Source organism: Triplophysa dalaica, chromosome 14 (assembly GCF_015846415.1).
Source record: "Triplophysa dalaica isolate WHDGS20190420 chromosome 14, ASM1584641v1, whole genome shotgun sequence".
Lineage (NCBI taxonomy): Eukaryota > Metazoa > Chordata > Actinopteri > Cypriniformes > Nemacheilidae > Triplophysa > Triplophysa dalaica.
In genome coordinates, this window is record NC_079555.1 from 20,702,728 (window position 1) to 20,724,117 (window position 21,390).

The following is a 21,390-nucleotide window of genomic DNA, read 5'->3' on the forward strand; positions in this document are numbered from 1 at the left end:
GTCCCTCAGGGATCGGTGCTTGAACCGCTGCTTTTTTCCATCTACACGACAGCCTTGGGACCCATCATTCGGGCACACAACTTCTTGTATCACTGTTATGCTGACGACACCCAGATCTACATCTCGTTTCACCCAGACGATATCACTGTAGCAGCTCGCATTACAGCCGGCCTAGAAGACATCCCAGCTTGGATGAAAGAGCATCACCTCCAGCTGAACCCTGCCAAGACTGAACTACTCGTGTTTCCGGCACACCCCACGCTGCAACACAATCTCACCATCCAATTTGGCAATACCACAATCACAACGCGGTCATGCCGATATGCCTTATTCAACATTAGAAAGGTTAGACCCAATCTCACCTTGTCCGGGGCCTTGTAATCCCAAGGTCGGATAACTGCAATGCTCTACTTGCTGGTCTACCTGCAAAGGCTATCAATTCACTCCAGCTGGTCCAGAACGCAGCAGCACGTTTCGTGGTCCAGGAGCCAAAAAGGACTCATGTGACACCCCTTTTCATCTCTCTCCACTGGCTACCGGTTGAAGCCTGTATCAGATTCAAGTCACTAATGCTGCCTGCTGGACTATCACTGGATCTGCACCGGCATACTTTCACACCCTCCTACAGCCTCATTAAGAACCCTGCATTCAGCAAATGGGGGGAGTCTTGTATTGCCTTCTCTAAAGGGTAGTTAATTCTCAGTTCAATCTCCTTCACAACTCCTTCCTGGTAGAACATTCTTCATAACTCAGTCTGTGTGCCGCAGTGTACAGCTTTGGTTACATTTAACTATTTTCTCAGTTTCCCATTTCTCTCTCTGGTTTAAGTCTCCCCAAACGGAAACTGCAGAGGATTCTTGCGTTAAATGCTGTAACGCGTACTTGGAGCTCATTACAACGCGTCAGAACCAAACAACTGTGTCTTTGAAAATTAAGATGTGACTGAGCCCCTGTTAAATGATCCCTTACACTACCTGAAGGCAATCACGACGAGCCTGGCAAGGACCATATCAACAACAGGCTTGTTTAACTTCAAGTTGCGCTGCATACACAAATCGAAACGGTGACAATCGAGAGCCTGCAACGCAATCAAATTTCAGAGCGCAGAAAGTGAGTGAAGACATTGTTTAAATAGTCCATGTCACTCTGATTCAGCACAAATTATACTTTATAAAGTAACAAGGATACTTTTTGTGTGCAGACTTTATGAGAGCACCATAGCGCGATGACAGAGCTTCCGGGGTCACCACCTCTGAATGTGTTCTGAAGATAAACGGAGGTCCTAGGGTTGTGGAACGACTTGAGGTGAGTTATTCATGACAACATTTTCATTTTCAAAGTCAATCATGTTTTTAATGTTGTTTTTAAGTCTATGTGGTGTGTTTAATCTACTTTAAAATAACCCATGTACAAAATCAGTTTTTTAAACCATTGCAAAGTATTTTCTTCATAAAACTGCAGTTTACCAAAGGCTCTGTTTACAACATCATAACCCTGGAACAGATTTGAGTCATAAATATGTAAATATGGCGCATAGACTCAGCACTGAAATAGTCGCTGCTGTTTCATCTCTGCTTCTGCCACACGAGTACACGCTGCTCACACGTCTAATGAAACATCTATGTACATATAATCAATGGTCCGAGCTCATACGATTGAATGGAGGCGGGGACTAATTTGCATATTGATGAATCATGTATACTAAATTAAACAAGGGTGTAGAGTTACATTCAAGTCATCTTAAGCCATGAAGAAAATGCATTTTTTTTTTTTTCACCCAAAAAAACTTTTTCTAAAAGCTATTTTAAATTCCTGTATCTGATTTAGGACTTTATATGGAAGTAAAATAGGTTTCAAACACTGAAATATACTTTGAAATATCCTGAAAAAAAACATTTCACATTCAAGGGAAACATTTTTGTCAAGTGATTATTAACTTTTGACTGGTAGTGTATATACTGTAGAATTGATAAGGTGCAAAATAGAAATTCTATCATGACATAATGATAAATATATAACCGCAAAATATATTAAAGAAATGATTCTGGTTATATTTTCAGATACTCCATGCTTTTCAATCACATCAAATAACATTCAAACAGATTAACTGCAGGTTGTCTGCTCACCACAGGTCGAGAGAAGTGGTCTTCAGCCAAGCCGAGGTCCATGGCACGGTCTGAACTTTGAGCTTTGGATTCAGAGGAAAATATCTCTGACCTCACCTCTGTGGACATAACACATTGGTTTGTCATACACTTCTGCACTTTCATTTAAATCCTCTGAGATGAGTTTAAACTGTTGTTTCTTACTGATAACAGTCAATGATGTCAATGTGACACACGTGTGATTTCACACAATCATTAACATAAGTTGAAGCTGTGGTTAACTGACTGCCTTTAACATGTACAAAACAGATGCTGAACTGTAAATAATATTATTATTCATTTAGAAAAATTAGGTTTCAATTTTTCTTTTTTCTGACATTAGCATATAGCACAAACAATGACTGTTACCTCTTGAACAAAAAAATAAACTTTGGCAGCTTACCTTAATGCTGCACTACAAATTAGAAAACAAACAAAAAGTGCTAGACTCTTTATAATCATTGGACAACTCAACAAAAATTATATAAAACCATACATAGACATTTATGATTACTTTTGGACTAACCTGCATAACTATCACAGCACAGCATTGTTGTTAAACTAAAAGAGATGGTATAGAGAACTTCAGATCATAAGTTTGAGCTGCAACTGTTCACATTTGCAGGACAGTTTGGGAAGTGATACGACAGCCAATGCTTTTGTCATGAAGTTTTAGTTCTCTATTCCCCATGACTCACACATCCTTGTTAAACTGAGTGTGGCAAAACCATAAGCCACACTACATACATTAATATAATACTCTTTCTGGTTTTCTTTAACGTTACTTAACACATTTGATGGAAAGTCAAAGTACCCTCAAGTACAATTTCAGAACTGTTAGTTTTTTTTCTTCGTGTTTTTTGAAAAGTTCCTCGCACACATGAGAACGCTGTCAAAACGATCTGGATTTACACAGGTCCCCGAAAACAAATGAGAATACTGCATCATGCATGCCAGGCCAGTAGTCTGCGATGTCACTTGTTAAACACTTCACGCCTGCGTGCATACACATATCCAAGTTTAGCCCAAAAGTGCTTTTTAATAACCCTTTGTTTAAAGTCTAGCGGATATCGATAACGTGTGACCGCTGGTCTTTTGCTGCAGAAATTTTAATAAATATGTAATGTAGCAAAAGCAAACGGACTAGAGACCGCCATCACATGTGCCATTATGCATGCCTATAGACTGTACAAGTAACAAGAATGATTCGGCACGATAGTGGAAAATTAACCAATCCAAAAATTAACCAATAAAGTGCACACACTCAGCAGTGAGTAAAATACACACCGTGAACACACCCAGAGCAGTGACCAACAGTTGACAAACCAACTGACAAACAGTTGTCTTCTTTGCAGAATTGTTTTAATTCAAATGTGTGCTATGGTCTAACAGCAAAAATCTAGAAAAAACACAAAACATGAAGACAAATCTCTCTTACACTGTTCTATATTGCAAGTATAAATATTAATTATATTAAATTATATATTATTAACAGTTTGCCACATCATATGACGCATGTAACATCTCAATAGAAAGTTTAATTACCGTGTTGTGGAGGATATTTTCCCTCTGAGCTGCTGTCAATCTCAGTCCTGTCGAAAGGGTTGACGTGACCCTGACGAAAGCGGGCAAGTTTTTCATTATATTCCATGATAGTGATCACATCTGCAGAGGAAATATGTTGTTATAAACGCATAAGACTAATCTTACATTAAAACTATATGAGTAATACCTCATTCAGGAGCCTTTCATGTTGCATTTACTGCAAACATGTACATTCACAAATTACTGTCACGGTCCTGTATGCCCCCTTGTGTTCCCCTGGGAGTTTTCCCTGCGTTTTCACCCCATGGACTCCCTTACACTGGACCTTTAATTTAATTTACTTAAACCTCCTTGCACCGGACACCATCTTTGATTACACCCGCACCTGAGACGCAGGATTACGATCACACCTGAACCTCATCCCCTGGACACTATAGCTCAGTGGTTCTCAAACTGGGGACCGTGGCCCACTTGGGGGCCCGAGGATGGATCTGGTGGGCCACAGATTTTTTGGCACAATATGACCACCAACCAAAATAATTGATTTTCCAGCATTGTATAACTGAATATGTTTTTGGTGTAATCAAAATTCTAAGTTTAAGGTTATAAGTTTTTATTTGGGGGCCGCAAAGCAATGCATTCTACACAAAGGGAGCCTTACAACTAAAAAGTTTGAGAACCACCGCTATAGCTATGTCCCAGTTCGGGGGCCTTCTTAGGACAGGGACTTAAAAATAAGGACTTGTTCTTCAAATCACGCATCCTCAAAAGTCCAAAAATCAAACTGAAATGAGACGATCTAGCCTCGCAGATGATTTCCTAATTGCGTCACCTGGACACAACAGAGACGTTTCTGACTTTTTTAAACAAATAGAATAATGATACTTTATTTTAGAGACATGTTTATGTAGATTTAAACAGCCCAACAGTATATTAAATTAACCAACCGTAGAAATTTAAAACACAATAATGCATCAATTAAGTTTCATCACATATAATATAAAAACACTGAAATTTTGAACCTTTTTTGTGAATTACGTACTTTTATTTAGCTAATTTATTATTTTAAAATTTCAAGCCACTACATGCGCACAATGAATCTAAGGATAGCCTAAGCTGTGAAGGATACATTGTTCTATCACCAAAAACCCGCGGAAATAAGGTTGCATTTTTATAGAACAGAATTTATTTTCCAGTCTTGTCCAAAGTTATTTTTATGAAGCTTACCAAGTCTATTAATACTCGTAACTTATTGTGTTTTTGTTCATAGGACTTTGAGTTTCGTATCTTTAGTTTGTATTTTATAAATTTTATTTATCATAACTTTACTATGTTTGGACTACTGTAATGCTCTCCTTGCTGGTCTTCCTGCATAGGCTATTCAACCACTCCAGCTGGTTCAGAACGCAGCAGCACGCCTCGTCGTCCAACAGTCCAAAAGGGCTCATGTGACACCCCTTTTCATCTCTCTCCACTTGCTACCGGTCGAAGCCTGTATCAGATTCAAGTCACTAATGCTGCCTACATGTTTATGACTGGATCTGCACCGGCATACTTTCACACCCTCCTACACCCCATCAAGAACCCTGCGTTCAGCAAATGAGTGGAGTCTTGTATTGCCTTCTCAAAAGGACAGTCAATTCTCAACTTATTCTCATTCACAACTCCTTCCTGGTGGAACATTCTTCCTAACTCAGTCCGGTCAACCACATCTCTCAAAACATTAAAAACGACTTAAAACCCATCTCTTCTGTGAATACTTGACAGGCAAATGAAAGAAAAAACAAATCCTCTCTTTCTCTTAACAAGTATCATTCTTGGTATTAGGACATATTTTATTATTGCTAGAGGTCGACCAATTGATCGGCCGGCCGGTTAATTGGACCCATTTTGGGGATTTTTTTATTAATCTGCTTCCGCTGATTGTGCCGCAAATTCGGACGATTAACAGGCAGGTGCATCTGTGAGCAGCTAAGTATTGTTGTGGAACACGCAACGCTGCCTCTTGTGGCAAATAGATTACCACCGGCAAAACACTTTTTTTACAACCTGATAACTTCACAAGAAAATGCTAAGACTTAAATTGTTTTTATACTTCATTCTTAAACTAGCCTTGTATATTTCATGATTAAATATGATGCTAATTAAGAATTCAAGTAACTTTTTGGAACTCAATTGTTAGCGAGCCTTCAACCACATAGTTTATGCTACATTTATGCACGGGTACCAAAACCTGGTGACAAGCCCAGCGGCTAAATTATTTCAATTGTCCACATTGTACAGCTAGATAAACTCGTTATCAATACTGTTTCTGTACCAGAGAATTTCTCTGCCTCAGAGGCTGAGGTTGTTAAAAGACAAAACTTCTGGCTAATACGTGCACGTTAACTTTCCTGCTTAAATGTGTCTGTGGGTCAGACTCTGTTTATACTTGGTGTTAACATCTGTCAAATGTCTGTGTTTTGTTGCCAATCAGGGCGTATGTGCATTTTTCAAACAACACAATTTTATAGCGAATAAACAGTTGCAGGTATAATGCGATGACGTATTGTGTGCTCGTGCTGTACTTCCCCAACGGCTTCAGGGGCTCGCCTTTTTTCAGAAATAATCCTACAGCTTTCTCTTATAAATTTAGTCAATCTAAATACTCCTTAAAGATATGAAGTACTATACGTACTAAAAACTAAAATGAGTTTGGCAGAAACTGTGTGTGTTACCTTCGCTTTAAAATTAATCGTTGCCTTCATAGGGATATACTGTGAAATAAACATTATATATAGCCTGTTATTCAGAAGAATCCATGGCACCGTGTTCAGTGATGTAGCTGGGGAAATGGTTTCATGTGATCATTTTATACAATTTAAAAAAATAAAAGATAAATTTAATACGGTAAAACAGTTACAGCAGTGAAAAATGTATTTGAGATGGTAAGACAAATAGTAATGTTGTGCACAATAATAGTAGTATATAATAATATAGTAAAAACCCTATACTAGTGTAAGGTGGTGGAAAATGTGAGAACAGAAGAACCACCAACCACCCACTGGCCCAATGGCGGAGTCCAAGTGGCATGGCGAAGGCATTCGCGCGTTCTGTCTTTCCAGCGCTCTGGGTTGTTACAGTTAACGTTATTTTAACATTGCGTAATTTATCTGACACCAAAAGATAAGAAGGAAACCTCGTTGAATGATATTATTTGTATTTGATTATCATGAGTGATAATAATCCTGCAATTTGGGTCAGTGTTTGATTCTTCTGCCTTATTCTAAATTACACTCCTTCATCCGATTCTCAGTGTCGCTTAGTATCTCGCGCCGGCCGTTACACGCGGATCTCACGGTCACAAATTCGTCAGTCTTGGTCACTGCCAGAGGTTCTATGACTAGTAATACTCAGAAAGCATTATTTTATCTAGTCCCCTTAGACTATAAAAACTTAATTAAAGTAATGATTATTTCTAACCAGAGGTCATGACCACTCCATAGAGATAAATAGACCAATCTTACTTCCTCTGATGGTAGCTTTGTATAATCATGCCATAGTTTCCTATGTACACTTAGTTAGAATAATATTTCAATAACCAGAGGTTTGAGACTTACCTTATTTAGATTGGTCAGACAACATATGTGCTGTTCTAAACAGAAACATTAGCCCCTACGGTGTAAGTACACTTAAACTAATGCCAAGTAGTTAGCCGGAGCTCTAAAATCTCAGCTGGCGTGCCCCAATGCTCCACCTAATGCAGGATTTTAGTCTGTCACTAATCTGAACGTAGATTCGCGGTAACAAAGGATATAACATGATCTACTAAAGTTCATAAACTCAGAATAATGCGTAACAATTCAAACATGACAATTTATTAGTCAGGTAAATGTTTCTTGCCAATTACAATTCAATTCAATTCAGAGAGTACGAAAACAAAACATCAAATCCTCAAAGATTAGTCTACGAGTCTAAAATGCATACCTGACAATAGAAAAAGATGCGATTGGAAAAAACACAGTGCTGTGTGTCTGAAGGCTCACACACAGCACCATGGGGTTCATCATAGTAAGAATTCCCCAGAACATTTTGCCTGCTTCCCTTAAATACCCAGACCAAAATACCCTTCCTCCACACAAGAACAATTTACATTGTAAAGGACTCTGTCCAGGATCTGATCAGGCCACAAATCGGCATTTGCATGAAGAAACAACCTCAACAGTGAGCAGAATATATTTAAAGCCTCAAGCTATGTTATGATCTGCTCTACTGCTGTGGATATGAGACCATTGTACCAATCGCACTGAGACATTTCAAATGATACCAAATATGCATATGAAGATTCTTTGTTCTTATAAGATATGGTATTTGTCAAATCCAGTTCATGGGTGAGCTTTGAATTGCTCTGAGTTCAGTTGGAGAGAGATGAGAAGGGGGGAAGAGAACAGATGTAAAGGTGTGAGTTGGTAATCATCATTCATTGTTGTATGCTGTCTGAGATGGAGATGCAAACTCTGTGGGAAAATTCATTGTATTGGATGAAGTCCTGTGTTTCCCGGGATATGGTGCCCTTTTGGTGCGGACACCTTGGCACCAGCCTTACACTAGTATGTCAATATAGTTTTGCCAAGATTTTAATGCAAATGTGTTCGATTATGTGCATTTCATCTACCCTAAATTATGTCACATTTTAAGCCTAAATTGACAAGATTGGGTTTTAACAGTTCCGTATGACCAAAAATATTTTTTTAAGTCCAACCAACTTTGACAGGAGCCATAACGTTTCTGTCCTTCATGTAAATAATAAAGTATTTGAATAAGTTCAATAAGAAATGAAACCGTTATTGTGTTTATATGCAGAAAACGGCAGCTCCACTATAAAAAATTGTATATGTTTATGTCTGCTTTTGCCCCAACTAATATGGCGGCGGCATACGATCCAGCGAATAATGGCACGTCTAGGTATTATATATGTCTATTGGCTCAACATCGATGTCTTTCAGCCATCGGTGATGGACGGTGGCAACGTCTCTCGGACCAAACCCTAACTGGAACTGACATATAACTTAAAGAGATAGTTCACTCCAAAATGAAAATTCAGTCATCATTTACTCACCCTCAGATTGTTCCAATAAATCTGTATACATTTATTTGGTCTGCTGAACACATGGGAAAATATTTGGAAGAATGTCAGTAACCAATGACTACCATAGCCCCCCCCCCCCCACTACGGCAGTAGCTGGGGGATGAGATCTGTTTGGTTAATCACATTCCTCCAAATATCTTCCAGCATTTTCATTATTGTATGAACGTCCCTTTAATGCCTTACCCTTGTGTTTTTTTTTTTTTTTCTCTTTTAATATTATTCATTCTATAGGCCCTTTTCACATGAAGTCTGCACGCATCTTCTGTTCTTCAGCTAGTGCCTTAAAATGAACTTTACAAGTGCCTTGCACAGCTACCACAAATATGGCTAGATGATGTACAATATCTTGCAGACAAATGTTTGCAGTACCTGTGTGATTATGAAGGTATGTGTTTTGTTTTCTTTTTGTTTTAGCAAAGGTGCTAGGATAAGTACTTGAGTATGTGTTCTGTCAGTTTGTTTCCACTGTTGTTAAATTCCAGAAAATGCAGAAGTTAAGTTACCTCATTTTGAAAAGAGCATATTTCCTATATTTGTTATTTTTCTGTTCGATGATATTGAACATGCTGTTGACACTTTACGCATTGTATGTAAACATAATATCTTACCACACAAATAAAACTGCATTGAATTCAGAAGATAAATATACTTTACTTTAATTAATGAAGCCAGTGTTTTTTAAATTGCTTGCAAAGGACAAAATAAAACCTGACATCAACCATCCCATAGATCATTTTCAAACGCAAACTATTAATTATTTTTCACAGCGATACAGCTAACACGCATGCGCAAAGGTTGAAGGCGCATAACAACGCTACATTGACATGCATTCAAAGTAATACATAATCGGCGCCTTAATATTTGTTGTTTGAAGTAAACACAACATGATGCGACTTTTTCTGTTGTTACAGGCCGTTACATACAGACGAAGAAATCTTCCCTGAAACCACAACATAGGGTTGATTTGAAAAATTACCATTTCACATCCAAATAGTGTAATATCATCTAAATGATATATGACTGACCAAAATGACAGCTAGCTACAATACACGGTATAAATACAATAAAAACAGCAGCATTATATCGTACACATACTTAGAAGCAAATATACAGTCAAATGCAATGTAAGTCGCTTTGGATAAAAGCGTCTGCCAAATGTAAGTGTAAAGTATATTAGTGTCAACATTGAAATGCTAAACACCCAACATCGTTTAGCACAAGCAAAACCGAAGCATCTAACAACTGACAACTGTATCGTTTGACAATCAGTAACGTTACAGACTTATCATTTTGTATATAATCAATGTATATCATGTAACGTTAATTCGCAATCATTTTGTGCTGACAACATCAAGACATTAGCCAGCACGTTAGCCTCTTAGCATCACATTTGAATAATAAATAGGAGAAATTATGACGGCTTTACCCAGATTCAGCAGAGTTACATCATCGTAAACATAGAAAACTGCAGGCCCATAAATCAATGACTGCTGTCAATACTTCCATTTATTTAAAACACATTTGGCTGAAGTATAGCCTGTGTTGTTGTGCTCATCGTGATACAGCTTATAGCATTATGGCGACCTCTGGCGATGTAGTGGCACAGTATGGCAAGTAGTCAGTATGGCAATACATCACTACGGCCACAAGCCGACAGAGTTCAAAGCAGAATGCATCGAGACCTTGATTAGACAGGCAGAGAATCAGAATTTGGAAGAAAAATGTATTATGGGCTTTACCAAAAGAGTGTAAATGTATACTAATTGTCATGTATATTGGTAATACATTTCTTTTAAAGGGTTATCAGACCTTAAACCAATATGTTTTTTTAAATACCTGATTTATTCCAGCATCATCTTATTCTTTTCAGTGAATGGCATGCTTGTTTAATGTGTATTGGGTTTATTCTCTTTCCCATAACTAGGCATTTTTAATAACTAACAAAAGAAGTGAGGTTTAAAATATTACACTTGTAAAGGGACACTTTCTGAATATATTTCCATTTATTAATTTGGCAGACGCTTTTATCGATAGCGACTTACAAGTAGGAGAGCATATCAACATTTTGTCAACACGCTAAACAGTACCGTAAATATATTCAGACTATGAATGTGAAACGTATGTACCTGTATCTAAATAATAAAAAAAAATGTTTTTCTTTATCATATAACACTATTTTTAAGAATTCTTTACTTGAAAATTCTCTCCTGTTATTTTTGTATGTCACTTATGTTATGTCTGTAAGGGCACAGAAAACCCTTCTTCACCTCAGTGAAACCAGAGAAGCGTCACTGGCTGTTAACGGAAATACAACTCTTCATCAGATTAAACTTCATTTTAATAATACGACTCCAGAGATTCCTCCTATAACATTGCGTTTATCTCATTGCATGTATATTAAATACAAATGCCTTGTCTTTTATATCCCACGTTATTCGTTTATGTTTGTGTTCATGTTTGCCAATGACGGTGATATTTAATTAGAAATGGGTCATATGGCGCGAACACGTGTTTTTCTGTGTCTTTGGTGTGTTATATGCATTTATTTTACATGTAAGCTTGCAAAAATGAAAGTGTAGGAACAAAAGATGAATTCTATCTAAAAGCGAATGCTCACCCAGACCTGCCTGAAACGCCTTTAAATTCACGAACTCGGTAGAAAATGGACGCCACCTATTTGCCGTTTTAGTTCTGCATTTAAAGTAAGCCTAATATTTCCCTTCATGAAGACTGCTGTATCAATTAAATTTGTCCAACATTTGAATTAGTTCCTACGTGAAAAATGATCTAGTGTACTTTATGTTAACTACCGTAAACTACTAAAACTTAAAGATACTAGTGTTTTTGAGTCTTATCATAGTACATATTTAAGTATACTACAGTATTTGCTACAATTTATCCAAATACAACAACATATTCTAGTGCAAAGTATACTACAGTTTACTATAGTAAATATAAATAGTTTAATCTGAATCTGTGTTTTTTGTATAGATTTGAATTACATGGCACATCATCGTGATACTACTTGGATTCTAATATAGTATCATAAGAAATATTTATTTATAGTACTGTGACAACCCTAGTAACCACACCCCCACAAATACTTTCGCCAAAATAACTACAGAAGTAGAATTTAACATTCTCAAATGACAAAATGTCTTCGTATTTTTGTATTTTCAAAATACATAATACTTTTTCCCAATCAACCTCTTTATTAGACTGCGATTTCTTGAATTTACTAGGCTATACAATTTCTTTTAAATACTAAGATTAATTTAAATTTAAATACTTTCACCTCCGTCAGAGCTTTGACCAGATCCCGAGGGAGTCTGGAGATATTGAGTCCGAGTGGACCATCTTCTCCAACTCCATTGTCAACGCGGCCACTCGGAGCTGTGGCCGTAAGGTCTCCGGTGCCTGTCGAGGCAGCAATCCCCGAACCCGGTGGTGGAAACTGAAAGTAAGGGATGCCGTCAAGCTGAAGAAGGAGTCCTATCGGGCCTGGCTGGCTTGTGGGACTCCAGAGGCAGCTGACAGGTACCGACAGGCCAAGCGGACGGCAGCCCGGACGGTTGGGGAGGCAAAAACTCGGGCCTGGGAGGAGTTCGGTGAGGCCATGGAGAAGGACTATCGGTCGGCCTCGAAGAGATTCTGGCAAACCGTCCTGCGCCTCAGAAGGGGTAAGCAGTGCCCTACCAACGCTGTTTACAGTGGAGGGGGGCAGCTGTTGACCTCAACCGGGGATATCGTCGGGGGGTGGAAGGAATACTTTGAGGATCTCCTCAATCCCGCCGTCACGTCTTCCATTGAGGAAGCTGAGGGCTCGGAGGCGGACTCGCCCATCACCCGGGCCGAAGTCAACGAGGTAGTCAAGAAACTCCTCGGTGGCAGGGCATCGGGGGTGGACGAGATCCGCCCTGAGTACCTCAAGTCTCTGGATGTTGTGGGGCTGTCTTGGCTGACAAGCCTCTGCAGCATCGCGTGGGGGTCGGGGACAGTGCCCTTGGACTGGCAGACCGGGGTGGTGGTCCCTCTTTTTAAGAAGGGGGACCGGAGGGTGAGCTCGAACTATCGGGGATTACACTTCTCAGCCTCCCCGGGAAAGTCTATGCCAGGGTACTGGAGAGGAGAATCCGGTCGATGGTAGAACCTCGGATTCAGGAGGAACAGTGTGGTTTCCGTCCGGGTCGTGGAACACTGGACCAGCTCTATACCCTCTACAGGGTGCTGGAGGGTTCATGGGAGTTTGCCCAACCAATCCACATGTGTTTTGTGGATTTGGAGAAGGCATTCGATTGTGTCCCTCGCGGCATCTTGTGGAGGGTGCTCCGTGAGTATGGGAGTCGGGACCCTTTGCTAAGGACTATCCGGTCCCTGTACGACCGGAGCAGGAGCTTGGTTCGCATTGCTGGCAGTAAGTCAGACTTGTTTCCGGTGCATGTTGGACTCCGGCAGGGCTGCCCTTTGTCGCCGGTTCTGTTCATAATTTTTATGGACAGAATTTCTAGGCGCAGCCAGGGGCCGGAGGGCATTGGGTTTGGGACCACACGATTTCATCTCTGCTCTTTGCGGATGATGTAGTCGTGCTGGCCCCATCAGACCAGGACCTTCAGCATGCACTGGGACGGTTTGCTGCCGAGTGCGAAGCGGCTGGGATGAGAATCAGCACCTCCAAATCTGAGGCCATGGTTCTCAGTCGGAAAAGGGTGGCTTGCTCACTTCAGGTAGGTGGAGAGTTCCTGCCTCAATTGGAGGAGTTCAAGTATCTGGGGGTCTTGTTCACGAGTGAGGGAAGGATGGAACGGGAGATTGACAGACGGATCGGTGCAGCTTCTGCTGTAATGCGGTCGCTGTACCGGTCTATCGTGGTGAAGAAGGAGCTGAGCCGCAAGGCGAAGCTCTCGATTTACCGGTCAATCTACGTTCCCACTCTCAACTATGGTCATGAGCTGTGGGTCATGACCGAAAGGACAAGATCCCGGATACAGGCGGGCGAAATGAGCTTTCTCCGCAGGGTGACAGGGCGATCCCTTAGAGATATGGTGAGAAGCTAGGTCACTCGGGAGGAGCTCAGAGTAGATCTGCTGCTCCTCCACATCGAGCGGGGCCAGCTGAGGTGGCTCGGGCATCTTTTCCGGATGCCCCCTGGACGCCTTCCCGGGAAGGTGTTCCGGGCATGTCCCATTGGGAGGAGACCCCGGGGAAGACCTAGGACACGCTGGAGGGACTATGTCTCCCAGCTGGCCTGGGAACGCCTCGGTGTCCCCCTGGAAGAGCTGGAGGAAGTGTCTAGGGAGAGGGAAGTCTGGGCATCCCTGCTTAGACTGCTGCCCCCACGACCCGGCCCCGGAAAAGCGGTAGAAAATGGATGGATGGATGGATACTAAGATTAAATGCATTTAAATACAAAATACTTTTACAAAATAATAGTATTTTGTATTTCAAAGGGATGTATTTGAAACACTGGCCATACATGCAGTCTAATAAGAAGGTTGACTTGCAAAAAGTATTTTAGTTTGAAAATAAAAAAAAACTAAGATTAGGGATATTTATTGCTTATCTGAATGGTTTCCTTGGTATTGTATATATGTTTTGTTCTGTTGAACTCAAAATATGTTTTGGGAGATTTAGGAAAGCATCAAATTCTGGGTCACTCACCTTTGACTACCATTATAATCTTTTCTGCTATGGTAGTCAATGATGCCAAAGAATTTTCAGTTGCTTACACGCTTCAGCCAAACAAATAAATATATACAGGTTTGGAACAACTAGAGGGTGTGACAAGCAGGCCAAGGATCAATCAGCGTCGCCATGGAAATGACACAATCACGCCGCACCTGCACGTCATCAGCACCTGAATCACATCTCAAGAACACTTTATAAGCAGCCAAGAAACAGGAAGCAGGAGGACTTGTCATCCTGAGAGCAGCTGACAAACTTACGTTGTATGTGTTCTTTATACCTTATATTCTAGCGGCTGAACGACGAGCAGACACTTTCACGGACACCCCACGGACGGAGAAAGGAGGAGCCAATTCCCCACTTTGCTGTAATCTGCACCAAACTCCGTTTGTTATTCTTAATAAATCTCCCTCCGGGGTGTGTGAAATAACAGTACTGTGTCTGTTGTGCTTCCTGCCCGCCACAGTTGGTGGAGAATGCGGGAGCGCACAGCACAGTAGCTAATTTTGTCTGCTATTCGTCCTCAGGAAAACCGCTCTCTCACTTCCTCCCTTTTTTTTCCTGGACTTCAGCGACCAGGGAGAATGGCAGAAGTCATTTGGCGCCTTACAGAGATCTCTGCCCGACAGACTCAGGTATCGGAGCAGATCAACCGTCGACAGGAAAGAGTGGAACAAATCCTAGAAACGATGACTACCGCCGTGGCTCAAATCCCACTCCCGGAAGCTAGAGGAACCGCCCACCGCCATTTAACCAAGCTGACAGAGCTGGACAGTGTGGACGCTTACCTCCATACCTTTGAAGTAATACCAACGCGGGAGGCTTGGGATAAACGAGAGTGGGCACATATCCTGGCGCCCTTCCTTACGGGAGAAGCACAGCAGGCCTACTATGCTCTCCAACCGCCACAGAGTGAGGACTACGACAGCTTAAAAGCGGAGATTCTTGCCCGGGTGGGTTTGTCACCGATAGCAGCTGCTCAGCAATTTCACCAATGGTCGTATGACGAACATCGCCCGTCAGGATCCAAGCAGCTCAGTTGGCTCGACTGGCGAATCTCTGGCTGTTGGGGGGGAATCCACAGCAGCACAAGTGGCGGAAAGAGTCATTATTGATCGACTCCTGCGAGCCCTGCCACGTCGGTTCAGGTGATCGGTGGGCATGCGGAACCCCAGTTCCCTCCGAGAACTTGTCGAAGCCGTGGAACTAGCGGATGCCGCATTCGCCCGGGATGGAGGAGAGAGAGCAGTAAGCACACCCCGGAGGGGGGTTCAGGAATGGCGACCGCAGGAGGGTACCTCACGACCAGGCAACAGAACCCGAGCGCTCACCCCACGGCATGAACCCATGCCCAATGAGGCAGCCTCACCCGCACCAAGAGCCTGGTTAGCAGGGTGTAGTGCTCACCAGAAACCTCCCTCAGGAGCTCCAAAACGAATGGTACGGGTCGACGGGAAGTCGAGGAGAGCCATCCTTGATTCTGGTAGCTCGGTGACGCTACTCCGGGCGGACATCTTGCCCCCAGAGAAGGAAAAGACCTCCTGGCTACCCATTACCTGCGTTCATGGTGAGACCCGAGATGTCTGGAGTTGCCAAGTCGAGATCGCGGCTACACCTGGATCATGGCCGGTAGAGGTGGGGATTATTGAGGATTTGCCGGTTCCGGTCCTGTTGGGCAGAGATTGGCCTGGGTTCGATCAGCTCCTTACCATGGGGGTGCAGCCCGGCCCCAGGAGACCGAGTTATCCCCGACGACGACTTACGCCAAGGCAGAAGCCCGTACTGTTGGCATCCGGAAGCAACCCTGGAGGTGAGTCGGGTCCCTTGCCCTCTAATCCATTTGTCGATCTCTTCAAAGGTATAACTGAAGGAGGAACATTTGGGAGAGAGCAAAGGGAAGACGACCGACTCCGACACTGTTGGAACCAGGTACGAGTGATAGATTGAGAAATACAGCTCCTGGCTCCCCACCCAACCCCATATTTTATAGTCAACAAGGGTCTGTTGTACTGTGTCGCACAGAGACGGGGGGAGGAGAAAACCTTACTGGTGGTACCCAAGAGCAAGACTGGCATCGTCATGGAGTTGGCCTATATGCATCCGATGGCAGGACATCTGGCTGCCACCAATACTGCCCAGCGCATACGTGACCGATTTCACTGGCCTGGATTAGAGACAGCAGTGAATTTGCCAGGCTTGTCCGACCTGTCAAAAGATGTCCCCACACCGGCCTCCCCGCAGTCCTCTCATCCCTTTACCCATCATAGAGGTACCCTTCTCGCGGATTGGTCTGGACTTGGTGGGACCACTGCCGAGGTCTGCCCGTGGCCATTAACACATCCTGGTGATAGTGGACTACGCCACACAGTACCCAGAAGCCGTGCCCCTCCGGAAAGCAACTACTAAAGCCATCGCGAAGGAGATGTTCATGTTGTTCAGCCGGGTGGGAATCCCGTCTGAAATCTTTACGGACCAGGGAACACCGTTCATGTCCCGGCTGATGGCCAACCTCTGTCACCTCTTGAAAGTCAAACATCTCCGCACATCAGTCTATCACCCTCAGACGGATGGTTTGGTGGAAAGGTTTAACCAAACAGTGAAGAGGATGTTGCAGCGAGTGGTGGCAGAGGATGGGCGCGACTGGGACCTGATGATCCTGAATGTTCTGTTCGGTGTGAGAGAGGTACCCCAGGCGTCGACTGGCTTCACCCCATTTGAACTGCTGTTCGGCCGGCAGCCACGGGGGCTGTTAGACGTGGCTAGGGATGCCTGGGAACAACAACCAGCCCCACATAGAAGTTTAATTGAACATGTCCAACACACAAGGGATCGAATCGACCGGGTGATGCCCCTCGTAAGGGAGCATTTGGTAGAGACCCAGCGCGCCCAGAAAAGGTTATATGATTGGCCCGCCCAACCCAGAGAATTTCAACCCGGAGATCGAGTGCTCATTCTAACCCCCACAGCAACTTCTAAGTTTCTGGCGTCCTGGAGGGGTCCCTGCACCATCTTGGAGAAGGTGGGGCCGGTCACATACCGGGTCCGTCAGCCGGGACGAAGAAAGGAAGAACAGCTGTACCACATAAACCTCCTAAAGAAATGGATTGCCCCGGCTCCCCAGATGGCCGCCTTCGCAGCAACGGAGGTCCCGGTGGTACTAATGGGAGAACAGCAGTCCTCCCTACAAAAGACCGAGCTGGAAACCCTGGTCCGTAAGTTTTCCGATGTGTTTCAGGAACGGCCCGGGCAGACTCATGTTATTCAACACGAGGTAAAAACACCTGCAGGTGTAATTGTCCGGCAGCGGCCCCATCGAGTCCCGGAAGCTCGTCGGCTGGCTATTGAGGAGGAAGTGACAAGAATGAGAAACCTAAAGGTGATTGAACTATGCGTAGTCCGTGGTCTAGCCCCATCATCATGGTTCCAAAGCCAGACGGCTCACTCCGTTTTTGTTATTGGCAGGTGCCCCTGTCACCAGAGTCAAAGGAAAAGACGGCATTCAGTACTCCGTCAGGTCAGTGGCAGTACACAGTGCTGCCGTTTGGGCTACACGGGGCACCTGCAACATTCCAAAGGATGATGGATATCTTGTTGCGAACTCACCAAGAGTACGCTGCTGCGTACATTGATGACCTGGTCATCCATTCGGGGTGTTGGGAGGAACACTTATTGAGGCTCCGGAAGGTCTTGCTGGAGCTTAGACGAGCGGGGCTGACCGCAAACCCGGGGAAGTGCCACCAGGGTCTACCCGAGGCACAGTACATGGGGTTTTGGGTCGGCCGGAATGATTCAACCCCAGCCCAAGAAAGTGGAGGCCGTCCAGAATGTGTCAAGACCCACAACGAAGACCCAGGTGCGTGCATTCCTTGGGTTGACCGGCTACTACCGATGTTTCATCCCTGCTTTCTCCACTATAGCCAGTCCCCTGACCGACCTGACCAAAAAGGTGCAGCCGGAGAAAGTTCAGTGGACCACAGAGGCAGAAAATTAATTCCATACATTGAAGCAGGTGCTGTCGTCCTCACCAATTCTGCACGCACCAGACTTCGGCTGCCCCTTCACCCTGCAGACGGACGCCTCCAACACTGGGATAGGAGCCATCCTCTCGCAGACAAAGGACGGTAAGGAGCGCCAAGTGGTCTATATAAGTAGGACGCTTACCCCCGCAGAGACACGGTATGCGACCGTGGAAAAGGAGGCCCTCGCTATCAAATGGGCAGTACTGGAGCTGAGGTACCACCTGTTAGGTCGTAAGTTCACACTTGTCACTGACCATGCGCCATTAGTATGGATGGCCAAAGCCAAGGATACGAATGCCCGAGTGACTAGGTGGTTCCTTGCGCTCCAGGACTTCCATTTTGAAGTCCGACACCGGACGGGGGCCTCACACGGGAATGCCTATGGACTTTCCAGGATGTGGTCAGGTTTGGTAAGAAGGTCAGGGACATTCTCCCCCCAGAACCCTTGGGACTCCCATAGGATAAGTAGTACCAGGTCGACGCTTATGGGGGGGAAGTGTGACGAGCAGGCCAAGGATCAATCAGCGTCGCCATGGAAACGACGCAATCACACCGCACCTGCACGTCATCAGCACCTGAATCATATCTCAAGAACACTTTATAAGCAGCTGAGAAACAGGAAGCAGGCTGAACGACGAGCAGACACTTTTTCACGATTGACACCACGGTACTTTATTCACACGGGACTTCCACTACACCCCACGGACGGAGAAAGGAGGAGCCAATTCCCCACTTTGTTGTAATCTGCACCAAACTCTGTTTGTTATTCTTAATAAATCTCCCTCCGGGGTGTGTGAAATACCAGTACTGTGTCTGTTGTGCTTCCTGCCCGCCACAAGGGGGAGTAATCCATAACAGAATTTTATTTTTTGGGTGGAGTGACCCTTTAAAAAAGATCCATGTGTGCTCGAGGCCATGCACGGAAATGGACGAGAAGCGTGTTTTTCTTAGTAAGACATGCAAAAACTTGCTTGAGAAATAAGCATGGTTAAATGTATTGTATATGTATAATGTGTACAAGCACGTCAATGTTTTAGTTGTTCTAGTCTGCATATAGTGCTGCTCAACGTGATATTTTGCAGCCGGAAGAATCAACTGTTGTACAAACATAATTCGGATGCATTGTCTAATACCACCGCTATATTTTCCTCTTTGGTTGAGCTGACCTCCCGCGTCCCTCCCTATACTGTAGCCTGCCTGTCAGACACTCGTTCCCAACACTTTTAAAACTGTGAATGAATACACATTAAGAATCTCATCAAGTAAAATTTATCCTTAGAACATAAATAAACATTTTGGTGGCCGCAGTAGATTAGGAAAGTAGACCAAAATCCTGCAAGCTGCGGATCCATAATTTTTCTGCAACTGCACTTTCAAAATAGCCCAATTGTGCAGGAAAACCGCGACCCTGGCAACACTGGGGCTAGGGCTTACACAGCAAACGCGGCGGGGCCAAAAGTAGACCTCGAGCTCAGAGGCTGAAATCATGTCGCGTTACAAAACACAATACAAAGTTCCACCAGACAGGGAGATGAATGACAGTTCGCACCTCGTCTCGTCTGACCGTTCCCCAAGAGACCCCAACGGTCCCACCGTCTTGTTCCTCAACCACTTATCGGAAACGATGCGTGATGATGATGATGAGATGTCTCTTACAGCATCAGAGGGTGACTTTCTGGCATCCGACCCGATGATTCCTCGGTGCTCCTTCCCTCGGGGGTCCTGCATTGCAGGTGATCCCACCCACCCGACACACAGCTTCTTCAGGCTGCTGCTTCAGGGAGGAGTCTGCGGAGTCTCCATACTTGCTCACTGCTACTTTGAATATGCTAAAAAATTATTACTTTGGCCCTAAATAGACTTTAAAAGTACAAGGTAAGGTCCAAGACTGTCATGATCCCGTTCTTGTCTTTGTGTTGTCTGGCTTGGGAGGTGTTATGTTTGTTTTGTCGAGCACGTGCGATCCGTGTTTAGCAGCTAGCTCGCGCTCGGTGTCTACGTCATTTATCACGCCCTAGTGTTTTCCCCGTCAGGGCTTTCCCCTCACCGGTGACTTGTTTGCAATTATCACATTCACCTGCCTTCTATTACCTCCCCTTAGAATTACCTTTATAACCCTTCTGTTTTCCCTCATTCCTTGTCTGACCGTTGCGTGTTTTTGCCAGCTCAGACTGCCTATGTTCTAGCGTGTACTAGACGCCTTAGCCTTAGCCTTAGCCTTAGCCTTAGCCCTTGTCTTAAGCCTTAGCCTTAGCCTTGTCACGTCCTAGCCTTAGCTCTGTGAGATAACTACCCTACTTCTCTGTTTTCTGCTGCCCTGCCTTGTAACCTGTACCGCTGCACTTACAACAGATCCCGTTGGCATTCCGGACTGCGATCTCCTGCTTCACCAAGCTCCACTATTGCTCCTGAATTCCAACCGTTACCAGGCACTACAGATTCTCTCGCCTAGCGAGCTCCGGGTCGAGCTTCCTTTGTATGTTACTGCCGTTCCATATTACGGTGAGCTCTGTTTTCTCCTGTTGGTTTCGAGATACCCTTTTGTGGATTACCTTTCATGGATGTACCTTTGTTGGATTTATCATTTTGTGGATTAATTTGGAGATGGATTGTGCTTGATGGATTATCTTTTTGTTTGACCATTAAATCCTCCTTTTGCAAGCGTCGTTGTGTCTGCCTCACCTTTTGAGTTCAACCGCTTTCCACACCGTCTACCTGAACAATGAACAATGAACAATGACACATAAATAGCAGGTAGAGTGTCAAAATGAAAGGTGTTTAATGAATCCAAAGAATAACAGAAATATCAAAAGGTGTAAAATCCTAATGATATTCCACACAACAAAATAACAGAGTCCAACAGAAACATCCA

At 43.7% G+C, this 21,390-nt stretch overlaps 1 protein-coding gene across 3 annotated transcripts in view; it reads right to left on the reverse strand.

The window, feature by feature from the left end:
* The window catches only part of def8 (differentially expressed in FDCP 8 homolog), a 39,914-nt gene extending 29,524 nt beyond the window's left edge, over positions 1–10,390 (reverse strand). Inside the window, exons 1-4 of one of the 3 annotated variants that reach the window (XM_056765891.1) lie at positions 10,244–10,390; positions 3,690–3,809; positions 3,432–3,543; positions 2,127–2,224 (exon numbers count right to left, since the gene is read on the reverse strand). In XM_056765891.1, coding sequence (XP_056621869.1) covers positions 2,127–2,168 — 42 coding nt within the window. In that variant the 5' untranslated portion in view covers positions 2,169–2,224; positions 3,432–3,543; positions 3,690–3,809; positions 10,244–10,390. Of the gene's footprint in view, positions 1–2,126; positions 2,225–2,670; positions 2,768–3,431; positions 3,544–3,689; positions 3,810–10,243 lie in introns of those variants that run through there. The other 2 variants (XM_056765888.1, XM_056765890.1) reach the window with 2 other exon arrangements.
* Between the last annotated feature and the right edge of the window lie 11,000 nt (positions 10,391–21,390).